General features: G+C 44.6%; 1 protein-coding gene across 1 annotated transcript; it reads left to right on the plus strand.

Moving 5' to 3' along the window:
• The first annotated feature begins 184 nt into the window (after positions 1 to 184).
• Positions 185 to 7,634, plus strand: LOC118944821 (zymogen granule membrane protein 16-like). Its single transcript, XM_036966134.1, has 6 exons — positions 185 to 306; positions 619 to 636; positions 783 to 835; positions 5,854 to 6,022; positions 6,559 to 6,862; positions 6,914 to 7,634. The coding sequence occupies exons 3-6, from the start codon at positions 784 to 786 to the stop codon at positions 6,974 to 6,976; spliced, it is 588 nt and encodes a 195-aa protein (XP_036822029.1). The 5' UTR covers positions 185 to 306; positions 619 to 636; position 783; the 3' UTR covers positions 6,977 to 7,634.
• The last annotated feature ends 4,994 nt before the right edge of the window (positions 7,635 to 12,628 follow it).

A 12,628-nucleotide genomic window follows, 5' to 3' on the forward strand; every position in this document is an offset into this window, starting at 1 on the left:
TTTGATCCCTATTTCAGAACATTAATTTGTTACAATTCAAAAGAACACAATTATTATTTCCTTATAGTACTTCCTTGATACTCCCTCCCAAAGTAGCCTCGACCAATTAGAAAACAATGTCTGACTTCTCAATAGTGACTGACTAAAGGTGTTCTTTGTCATGCTACTTCCATCTAGAACTGATGGAATGTTCAGCAGGTATAAATGCAGTTCTTAGAGGAAGCAGTAGACTAGAAGGACCTGGCAGAGACAGAGAGACAAAAAGCTTTCACAGGTTTTGACACACATCTCAAGATAGCACTGTGGGTAACTACACAACTAACTAAATAGAAAATGTGCACTTGTATTTAATGCATAATACTGGTGTGGGAAATGTTATGAAGTTAATACTCATTATCTCTTGGTTCTTGGGCACAAACAATATGCCCTTTGGCCTCTAAATGTAAATGAAATGATCTGACTTTAAAAAAGTTTTACAGTAGCTTAGCACTGCAAGAGTGATTGTAGTAAACAAGAGGAGGTTCAACTTTTTAGAGCTGTTTTATAACATTTCACATTAAGAATGGTTTGTTGTTTGTTACGTCACAATTCAAAAGGTTATTTTCTTTTCCCTCCTAGGAAACACTGACCTGACAGGTAAAATGACTTATTTGTTTTGACAAACTACTATGAAAAACATTATTAACTACATTATTTCAAGTTTTACCATTTAAAGTGAAACGGAATGAGAGTGAAATTGACTGAAATTAAAGGTCTTAAGTGTTGATGCCTCACTTTTGCAGAATGTTCTTAATCCTGGTTGTCACAATGTTCTTGGCTGGCTGCTTGGCTTTGCGTGAGTTATAAAAATACAAATCTGAATTATAATGATTAAATTGTGATGATTAAAGAGGAGGAGAAAAGGTAACCTAACAACGACCAGCAGAGGGAGACAGGGTGAAGGGAAAGGACAGAAACACACAACATGACAATACATGACAGTACCCCCCCACTCACCGAGCGCCTCCTGGCGCACTCGAGGAGGAAACCTGGCGGCAACGGAGGAAATCCTCGATCAGCGCACGGTCCAGCACGTCCCGAGAGGGAACCCAACTCCTCTCCTCAGGACCGTACCCCTCCCAATCAACGAGGTACTGGTGACCACGGCCCCGAGGACGCATGTCCAAAATCCTGCGGACCCTGTAGATGGGTGCGCCCTCGACAAGGATGGGGGGGGGGGGGGGGAAGACGAGCGGGGGCGCGAAGAACGGGCTTAATACCGGAGACATGGAAGACCGGGTGGACGCGACGAAGGTATCGCGGAAGAAGAAGTCGAACTGCGACAGGATTAATGACCCGAGAAATACGGAACGGACCAATGAACCGCGGGGTCAACTTGCGAGAAGCCGTCTTAAGGGGAAGGTTCTGAGTGGAGAGCCAAACTCTCTGACCGCGACAATATCTAGGACTCTTAGTTCTACGCTTATTAGCAGCCCTCACAGTCTGCGTCCTATAACGGCAAAGTGCAGACCTGACCCTCTTCCAGGTGCGCTCGCAACGTTGGACAAAAGCCTGAGCGGAGGGGACGCTGGACTCGGCGAACTGAGATGAGAACAGCGGAGGCTGGTACCCGAGGCTACTCTGAAAAGGAGATAGCCCGGTCGCAGACGAAGGAAGCGAGTTGTGGGCGTATTCTGCCCAGGGGAGCTGTTCTGACCAAGACGCAGGGTTGCGAAAAGAAAGACTGCGTAAGATGCGACCAATAGTCTGATTGGCCCGTTCTGCTTGACCGTTAGACTGGGGGTGAAAGCCGGAAGAGAGACTGACGGAAGCCCCAATCAAACGGCAAAACTCCCTCCAAAATTGAGACGTGAATTGCGGACCTCTGTCCGAAACGACGTCTGACGGAAGGCCATGAATTCTGAAAACATTCTCGATGATGATTTGTGCCGTCTCTTTAGCAGAAGGAAGCTTAGCAAGGGGAATGAAATGAGAGAACCTATCGACAACCATAAGAATAACAGTCTTCCCCGCTGACGAAGGCAGTCCAGTGACAAAATCTAAGGCGATGTGAGACCACGGTCGAGAGGGAATGGGAAGCGGCCTGAGACGGCCGGCAGGAGGGGAGTTACCGGACTTAGTCTGCGCGCAGACCGAACAAGCAGCCACGAAACGACGCGTGTCATGCTCCCGGGTGGGCCACCAAAAACGCTGGCGAATGGAAGCAAGCGTACCCCGAACGCCAGGGTGGCCGGCTAACTTGGCAGAGTGAGCCCACTGAAGAACGGCCAGACGAGTAGGAACGGGAACGAAAAGAAGGTTCCTAGGACAAGCGACGGAGTGTGAGTGAGCGCTTGCTTTACCTGCCTCTCAATTCCCCAGACAGTCAACCCGACAACACGCCCCTCAGGGAGAATCCCCTCGGGGTCAGTGGAGGCTACTGAAGAACTGAAGAGACGAGATAAAGCATCAGGCTTGGTGTTCTTAGAGCCCGGACGATAAGAAATCACGAACTCGAAACGAGCGAAAAACAGCGCCCAACGCGCCTGACGCGCATTAAGTCGTTTGGCAGAACGGATGTACTCAAGGTTCCTATGGTCAGTCCAAACGACAAAAGGAACGGTCGCCCCCTCCAACCACTGTCGCCATTCGCCTAGGGCTAACCGGATGGCGAGCAGTTCGCGGTTTCCCACATCATAGTTACGTTCCGACGGGGACAGGCGATGAGAAAAATACGCGCATGGGTGGACCTTGTCGTCAGAGAGGGAGCGCTGAGAAAGAATGGCTCCCACGCCCACCTCTGACGCGTCAACCTCGACAACGAACTGTCTAGAGACGTCAGGTGTAACAAGGATAGGAGCGGATGTAAAACGATTCTTGAGGAGATCAAAAGCTCCCTGGGCGGAAACGGACCACTTAAAGCACGTCTTGACAGAAGTAAGGGCTGTGAGAGGAGCTGCCACCTGACCGAAATTACGGATGAAACGACGATAGAAGTTCGCCGAGAAAGCGCTGCAGCTCGACGCGTGACTTAGGGGCGGGCCAATCAATGACAGCTTGGACCTTAGCGGGATCCATCTTAATGCCTTCAGCGGAAATAACAGAACCGAGAAATGTGACGGAGGAGGCATGAAAAGTGCACTTCTCAGCCTTCACAAAAAGACAATTCTCTAAAAGGCGCTGGAGGACACGTCGAACGTGCTGAACATGAATCTGGAGTGACGGTGAAAAAATCAGGATATCGTCAAGGTAAACGAAAACAAAGATGTTCAGCATGTCTCTCAGGACATCATTGACTAATGCCTGAAAGACAGCTGGAGCGTTAGCGAGGCCGAAAGGAAGAACCCGGTATTCAAAGTGCCCTAACAGAGTGTTAAACGCCGTCTTCCACTCGTCCCCCTCCCTGATGCACACGAGATGGTAAGCGTTACGAAGGTCCAACTTAGTGAAAAACCTGGCTCCCTGCAGGATCTCGAAGGCTGAGGACATAAGAGGAAGCGGATAACGATTCTTAACTGTTATGTCATTCAGCCCTCGATAATCTATGCAGTGGCGCAGAGACCCGTCCTTCTTCTTGACAAAAAAAAAACCCCGCTCCGGCGGGAGAGGAGGAGGGGACTATGGTACCGGCGTCAAGAGCTACAGACAAATAATCCTCGAGAGCCTTACGTTCGGGAGCCGACAGAGAGTATAGTCTACCCCGGGGGGGAGTGGTTCCCGGAAGGAGATCAATACTACAATCATACGACCGGTGTGGAGGAAGAGAGGTGGCCCTGGACCGACTGAACACCGTGCGCAGATCGTGATATTCCTCCGGCACCCCTGTCAAATCACCAGGCTCCTCCTGTGAAGAAGAGACAGAGGAAACAGGAGGGATAGCAGACATTAAACATTTCACATGACAAGAGACGTTCCAGGAGAGGATAGAATTACTAGACCAATTAATGGAAGGATTATGACAAACTAGCCAGGGATGGCCCAAAACAACAGGTGTAAAAGGTGAACGAAAAATCAAAAAAGAAATGGTTTCGCTATGATTACCAGAAACAGTGAGGGTTAAAGGTAGCGTCTCACGCTGAATCCTGGGGAGAGGACTACCATCCAGGGCGAACAAGGCCGTGGACTCCCTTAACTGTCTGAGAGGAATGTCATGTTCCCGAGCCCAGGTCTCGTCCATAAAACAGCCCTCCGCCCCAGAGTCTATTAAGGCACTGCAGGAAGCTGACGAACCGGTCCAGCGTAGATGGACCGACAAGGTAGTGCAGGATCTTGAAGGAGAGACAGGAGTAGTAGCGCTCACCAGTAGCCCTCCGCTTACTGATGAGCTCTGGCTTTTACTGGACATGAAGTGACAAAATGACCAGCAGAACCGCAATAGAGACAGAGGCGGTTGGTGATTCTCCGTTCCCTCTCCTTAGTCGAGATGCGGATACCTCCCAGCTGCATAGGCTCAGCTCCCGAGCCGGCAGAGGAAGATGGTAGTGATGCGGAGAGGGGGGCAACGGAGAACGCGAGCTCCTTTCCACGAGCTCGGTGACGAAGATCAACCCGTCGCTCAATGCGAATAGCGAGTTCAATCAAGGAATCCACGCTGGAAGGAACCTCCCGGGAGAGAATCTCATCCTTTACCTCTGCGCGGAGACCCTCCAGAAGACGAGCGAGCAAAGCCGGCTCGTTCCAGCCACTGGAGGCAGCAAGAGTGCGAAACTCAATAGAGTAGTCTGTTATGGATCGATTGCCTTGACATAGGGAAGACAGGGCCCTGGAAGCCTCCTCCCCAAAAACAGATCGATCAAAAACCCGTATCATCTCCTCCTTAAAGTCCTGATACTGGTTAGTACACTCAGCCCTTGCCTCCCAGATTGCCGTGCCCCACTCACGAGCCCGTCCAGTAAGGAGAGATATGACGTAGGCGACACGAGCAGTGCTCCTGGCGTAAGTGTTGGGCTGGAGAGAAAACACAATATCACACTGGGTGAGGAACGAGCGGCATTCAGTGGGCTCCCCAGAGTAACACGGCGGGTTATTGATTCTGGGCTCCGGAGATTCGAAAGCCCTGGAAGTGGCCGGTGGATCGAGGCGGAGATGGTGAACCTGTTCTGTGAGGTTGGAGACTTGGGTGGCCAGGGTCTCAACGGCATGTCGAGCAGCAGACAATTCCTGCTCGTGTCTGCCTAGCATCGCTCCCTGGATCTCGACGGCTGAGTGGAGAGGATCCGAAGTCGCTGGGTCCATTCTTGGTCGGATTCTTCTGTTACGGTGAGTGAATGAGGACCCAAAAGCGAATTAACTTAAACAGAGCTTCTTTAATAACCAAACATAGGTAGGCTCAGATAGACCGGCAGATTCCGACAGGACAGGACAAGGTTACAGCAAACATGACGATAGTCTGGTTCAGGCATGAAACACAACAAACAAGAATCCGACAAGGACAGGAACAAAAACAGAGAGAGATATAGGGACCTAATCAGAGGGAAAAAGGGAACAGGTGGGAAACGGGGTGAATGGGTAGTTAGGAGGAGACAAGGCACAGCTGGGGGAAAGAGGAGGAGAAAAGGTAACCTAACAACGACCAGCAGAGGGAGACAGGGTGAAGGGAAAGGACAGAAACACACAACATGACAATACATGACATAAATAATAGCTTTTGTGCTTTCACCAATTTGTCTTTTTCAGTTAGACTTAGGAGTTCTTCTTTGAGACATAAACTGATTGATTAAATCATTGCAGAATGTACTTTAGTTAATTCATCTGCACTTTATTAATAATGTAAAGATCTTTCAGAAATGTGTTGTTAAAAATAAAATGATGTATATATAAATATGTATTATTAATATAGTAAATATAGTAAACATATTGGCCATGTTATTTTAGCCATCAAAGATCCATACTCGTATTCCTCTGAGGTGGGTCAGGGACTTGGCACCCCATTTTCTTCCTATGGTGAGGGGCGCATTACGGGAGTCAGAGTGTGGGAGACCAACAACAACTATTACTACTACTACTACTACTACAACTACAACAGCAACAACTACATCAGTGGGTGAGTAGACCCTGACCCATAAACAGACACCACGACTCAGTCAAACTACACTACCCAACAAACACCACTGACTCAGTCCAACTACACTACCGAACAAACACCACTGACTCAGTCCAACTACACTACCCAACAAACACCACTGACTCAGTCCAACTACACTACCCAACAAACACCACTGACTCAGTCCAAATACACTACCCAACATTCACCACGACTTAGTCCAACTACACTACCCAACATTCCCCACGACTTAGTCCAACTACACTACCCAACATTCACCACGACTCAGTCCAACTACACTACCCAATAGACTTTCGTTCTTTCTTTCTTTCTTTATTTCTTTATGTATTTATGTATTTATTCATTTGTTGTGTTTATTACATATTCAGTACATGACCAAACAATAGTGTTATCGTATCTAACCCAGAGTACAATGTAAAATGTAATTCCTTGATATTCTCTGACGCTACCTGCTGTCTCGGTCTGAATGTGCCTTATCAAAACACAACCAACTTGAAAAGCTTCCTCTGTTTTAGGTTGCAGCTCAGATACGGTAGCAACTGGTCTCCTGTGTTTGGTGGTGAAGGGGGCTTAAAGCAGGAGATTGAGCTGTTTAATGATGAGGCCATCGTTGAGGTGTCTGGGAAGTACAACCCAGCAGACTACATCTGCTACCTGGTGTTAACCACCAACATGGGGCGCACTCTGTCAGCCGGCATGCCCAACCAGGTCTCCTTCAACTTCTACCCAGACAACATGGGCAATGAGCTGAGGCTGCTCAGTGGTCGCATCAATGGTGCCGGGATCACCTCCATCGGAGCCCACTGGGGATTGGTGGACATGGAAGGGGCTGGAAACTCCTCCATCGGAGCCCACTGGGGATTGTTGGACATGGAAGGGGCTGGAAACAGTACTCTGGAAACAGCACTGGAAACAGTAACTCCTATTTTTTAGGGGGAAAAAAGTATGTCTTGCTCTTTGGGATGGTATCCCAGATACAGATTAAGCCTAATCCTGGACTAGTTACTTTCAATGGAGATTCTCCATTCAACATGCTTTTTAGTCCAGGAGTAAACTTAATCTGGGTCCAGGAAACTGACCCTATATGTTGGACGGATGTTTGACATAGACGCTGACAGAACAGTTTTTTATATCACTATCTAATGGATGCTTCATGAGAATTTAAACTGAATTAATTTGAAAGTTTAAAAGTATTTTTGTACTGCTTCAAGTGAGGAATCACCTCAAAAATATTCCAAATTATTCAAAACATTCAAATTCATTCAGTTTCTCATTCTCTCTCCCATCAGATAGTGAAATAAAAAACAGTTCTGTCAGCGTCCATCAGATAGGAATATTCAAACAGTCCTGTCAGCTTGGGTCAACATGCGTTGTTATCACATTTTATCACAATAAAGGAAAGATTCATGTGGGATTTAAAGGATTAATTATATCTTTGATTAATGGAACAATCAAATATTATGGGGAGATAATAGTGTTTCAGGGTGTTTCACCTTCACTATTTTATACACGCTGCTTTTGTTATTTGTTGATCCTTTTCTGCTACATCTGCTTCTGGACATTTTAATAAAAAGCATATCTTTAATCATTATATTTCATTGTATTCCTTTTGATAAGACAATACATACAGTAGTGGCCAAAAGCTACGATAAACTAATCTGTCATCTTAACAAACCCTACCTCAATGGTGTCAATAAGGAACTACATTTATAACAGCAAGACTGTTGAAACGCCTATTCAATAGTAAACAAGGGGAAAAAATGGATAGTTACATATCGGGATATTATTTTCCACGATATATCATGTTGTATCGCATCAACAATATCAAACTATTATTTTTGTGCTAGTTGGCTGTCCCTGCACTAAAACTCTTATTTGTCTTCGTAGACTGTTTTCCTTCACATTTTCATTTTAAATAGGAAGCGCATTTTTGGGGGGCAATTTTACTTCCATTACTTTCTCATGCTTTCTAGTATCTCTGCCACAGACATATAGTGAGCAATGTTTGGAACATCGAATCACAATAAATAACAGTATATAACCACAATAAGTGTAGAATCAGGAGAATCATAATACATATCATACCAACACCATATAATTGTTATAATATGGGGCTGCATAGTGTTTTAGTTAAAGCTAAAGTCTGAGATTTGGGAAGCTGTTCAATGTATAGCTGTATACCAAAACAAGTGGTGGGGAAGGACACCACTTTGTTACGAATCACAGACTGTGTGGATGGTCTAGATTAGACAGTTTGATAGATGGGGTTTATACAGTATATGGATGGTCTAGATTAGACAGTTTGATAGATGGGGTTTATACAGTATATGGATGGTCTAGATTAGACAGTTTGATAGATGGGGTTTATACAGTATATGGATGGTCTAGATTAGACAGTTTGATAGATGTGGTTTATACAGTATATGGATGGTCTAGATTAGACAGTTTGATAGATGGGGTTTATACAGTATATTGATGGTCTAGATTAGACAGTTTGATAGATGGGGTTTATACAGTATATGGATGGTCTAGATTAGACAGTTTGATAGATGTGGTTTATACAGTATATGGATGGTCTAGATTAGACAGTTTGATAGATGTGGTTTATACAGTATATGGATGGTCTAGATTAGACAGTTTGATAGATGGGGTTTATACAGTATATGGATGGTCTAGATTAGACAGTTTGATAGATGTGGTTTATACAGTATATGGATGGTTCAACAGTCAAAGCTGCTTAACTAGTTTTGGTGAGATAGAATGAAAGTAGGAAATGCTTTTTTTATGGTCTTTGTTTTACAGAATAAGTCTGTGGTTCCTTGAAACATTGTTTTAGTCCCAGTAAATCCGAGCGAATCTGAGGAACAGACATCGATTTAAATGGTGCAAAAATTATATGGATTTTTTTCTATTTGCATTTAGTGTAATGGGGATGATACTGCAATGGGATGGCTGTAAATCTTAAATAAATTATATGTGATTTTTCTAAAATGTTAGCTTGACTACTGCTTCACTACAGTATCTCCCTGTATTGCATCACAAAGCAAAACCCTGGCAGCATTTCCAATGATGTACAGTAGGTGTTTTTGACAGGTTTCCATACTATGTACACTGAACAACAACAAAAAAGACAACATGTAAAGTGTTGGTCCCAGGTTTCACATTCCTCTAATTTGTTTTGTTTACATCGGTTAGTGAGCATTTCAACTTTGCCAAGACAGGTGTGGCATATCAAGAAGCTGATTAAACAGCATGATTGTTATACAGGTGCACCTTTTGCTGGGGAAAATAAAAGGCCACTCTAAAATGTGCAGTTGTGTCACACAACACAATGCCAAAGATGTCTCAAGTTGAGGGAGCATGCAATTGGCATGCTGACTGCAGGAATGTCCACCAGCGCTGTTGCCAGAGAAGATAATGTTAATTTCTCTACCATAACCGTCTCCAACACCATTTTAGAGAATTTGGCAGTACTTCCAACCAGCCTCATAACCGCAGACCACTTGTAACCACGCCAGCCCAGGACCTCCACATCTGGCTTCACCCACTGAGGGATCGTCTGAGACCAGCCACCAAGAAAGTTGATGAATCTGTGGGTCTGCACAACCAAAGAATTTCTGCACAAACTGTCAGAAACTGTGTCAGGAAAGCCAACCTCCAACATTGTTTTTAGATAATTTGTCAGTACTTCCAATCGGCCTCACAAGAACAGACCACATGTATGGCGTCATGTGGGCGAGATTATGAACGTTGTGATCAGAGTGCCCCATGGTGGCGGTGGGGTTATGGTATGGGCAGGCATAAGTTATGGACAACGAACACAATTGCATTTTTATCGATGGCGATTTGAATGCACAGAGATACCGTGACGAGATCCTGAGGCCCATTTTCGTGCCCTTCATCCGCTGCCTTCACCTCATGTTTCAGCATGATAATGCACAGCCCCATGTCGCAAGGGTCTGTACACAATTCTTGGAAGCTGAAAATGTCCTAGTTCTTCCATGGCCTGCATACTCACCAGACATGTCCCCCTTTGAGCATGTTTGGAATGCTCTGGACCAGGGTGTACGAAAGCGTGTTCCAGTTCCCGCCAATATCCAGCAACTTTGCACAGCCATTGAACAGGAGTGGGACAACATTCCACAGGCCAAAATCAATGGCCTGATCAACTGAAGGAGATGTGTCGCGCTGCTTGAGGCAAATGGTGGTCTCATCAGATACTGACTGGTTTTCTGATACCCACCCCTACTTTTTTAAAGGTACCTGTGACCAACAGATGCATATCTGTATTCCCAGTCATGTGAAATCCATTGATTAGGGCCCCCCCAAAACAATTATTGACTGATTTCCTTATATGAACTGTAACTCTGTAAAAGTTTCTAAATTGTTGCATGCTGCATTTATATTTTTGTTCAGTGTAGCAGACTCGTAGCTAGCTAAACAATGAACCATAATCCCAACTCATGACGTCACCAACCTGGCTCAATGTTAGCTAGCCAAGCAAATGGCTATGAGATACGAATAATAAGAGCATACACGTAATGTTAGCTAGCGAGCCTGCCAGCTAACATTAGTTAGCTAACAGTACACTGACTTGAAATGGAACCACTTTCTTTCTTACCCGTATACATGGACGCATCTCCTGTCAAGGATGCCATGATTGCCCTTAGTTTGAAAATGTAATCCGGAGACATGTGTTTTCTCCATCTCCTTAGCTATCATACTCAAGTTTCAGAGAGTGGAGAGCAACACACAAGCAGTTTTACTATGCGATACATTTTTAAAAAGCTGCATTAGCCAGGATTACCAACACATACTGATCAGCTCAATAGACAGTGCTATATGGCAGACCAATTCAAACTCATCTCTCGGCATGTCCAGCCCACTCATTTTCCTCAGCGGTTAGCAAGAAGACTACTGTCTTTTTCTGTGGCTAAACCAACTAGGCTCATAATTTAACAATTGTATTCGTATTTACAGATAGTACAAGTTTGTTATTAAGGCACATGAAAGTTCACATGTTCGAGAAGGCATTTCTGCCAAAAAAACGCATGATAAAAAAAAAGTTTACATTCAAACGCCAGTCCTGTGAAGTAGTGACCCGCAACATAGGACAAGTTTCCTGAAACGGGTCACATATATGAATATATTATTCGTATGTGATACTTTTATTGAACAATCAATAAGAGAATGAACTGTAATGTTCTTCATCAGCCCTGTTTCTTAGCCTTGTATTGTAGCACCATCTAGTGTGGGACAACATTACTGTCCAATCCATTTTAATATTGGAGTTAAAGCTTTGATCTCCAGCTTCAGAAAAACAGAATAGGTTATTAGCCTATTCAAAATGTGTATATAATGCACATAAAATATACAGGTCAAACAGACTGCAAATCTGTATAAAAGTAATGGCATTCAGCAAATGACAAACTCTTCCCTTTTTCAGAACTAATTGTGCCCCTATGATAAGGGTACAATTAGACATGTGATACAAGGTATGAACAATATAAAATGTCTGATCTTCATAATGTGTTTAATTTGTTTAATCAACAAAGCGGTATTGATTCCCTCCATGAATTCTGATGGCAGTTATTGTGAGAAAGATGGTAAAAGCCACTGCCAAAGTGATTTCAATAAATTATTACATCAAACTTGGACACAAATATGTTTGTGTTGTAGTTAGGACATCACTCTCCGCAACTGGATCCTAAACCCCCTGAGGGGTAGACCACAGGCTGTGAGGATTGGCAACAACACCTCCTCTACACTGACTCTTAACTCAGGGGCCCCCCAGGGGTGTCCTCAGTCCTCTGCTGTACTCCCTGTTCATCCACAACTGTGTGGCTTTGCACAACACCAACTCCCTCATGAACTTTGCTGATGACAACACGGTTATAGGCCTGATAACCAACGACAACGAGTCAGCCTATAGAGAGGAGGTAAGTGAGCTGGCATTGTGGTGTCATGACAACAACCTCTCCCTCAAAGTCAGCAAAACAAAGGAGTTGATTGTTAAGTTCAGGAAGCAGAGGTGGGAACATGTCCCGATCCACATCAACTGGACTGCAGTAGAGAGAGTCACTAGTTTTAAGTTCCTCACCATCCACATCACTGAGGACATGGACCAACACCACCACCACTGTTGTAGGCGTTATCACAGTGTGCGTCGCTGCTCCTTCCATCTTCAATATCAAACTACCGCTTTTGGATCCTGGCCCTCTGAATTAAGAAAAACTCTAATCAATGGAAGGTGGAAAACTCTAATCAATGGAAAGTGGAAAAAATAGCCATGGTCTTTCCTGAGTAGGCAACAAGACTTCTGCGGAACTCTGTGAATTTGTGAAACAACTAGTTTTTGTTTATTTTAGATATTAATCTAGGACCTGTCTGAATGCTATTCTGTCGTCGTATAACAAAGCCTACTGTATGTAGGCAAAGTCACTGAGTTGAGAGTGGTTGCATAAAGAGGAACTTATTTTTGATGGTAGGGAAATCGGCCTGCCAAAAAGTATTGCCTTTTCATGCTCGTATGGTTGGTAATGTTTTGCATAGGGTGCTGTATTTCAGAGGACCCGAGCAGGAACA

This window comes from Oncorhynchus mykiss, chromosome 3 (genome assembly GCF_013265735.2).
Source record: "Oncorhynchus mykiss isolate Arlee chromosome 3, USDA_OmykA_1.1, whole genome shotgun sequence".
NCBI lineage: Eukaryota > Metazoa > Chordata > Actinopteri > Salmoniformes > Salmonidae > Oncorhynchus > Oncorhynchus mykiss.

Excerpts from the sequence above, each read along its gene's own strand:
- LOC118944821 (XM_036966134.1), top strand. The coding sequence starts at position 784 with ATGTTCTTAATCCTGGTTGTCACAATGTTCTTGGCTGGCTGCTTGGCT. Across the intron at positions 6,023-6,558 it reads AGCAACAACTACATCAGTGG|GTTGCAGCTCAGATACGGTA; the intron begins GTGAGTAGACCC and ends CCTCTGTTTTAG. Across the intron at positions 6,863-6,913 it reads CCCACTGGGGATTGGTGGAC|ATGGAAGGGGCTGGAAACAG; the intron begins ATGGAAGGGGCT and ends GGATTGTTGGAC.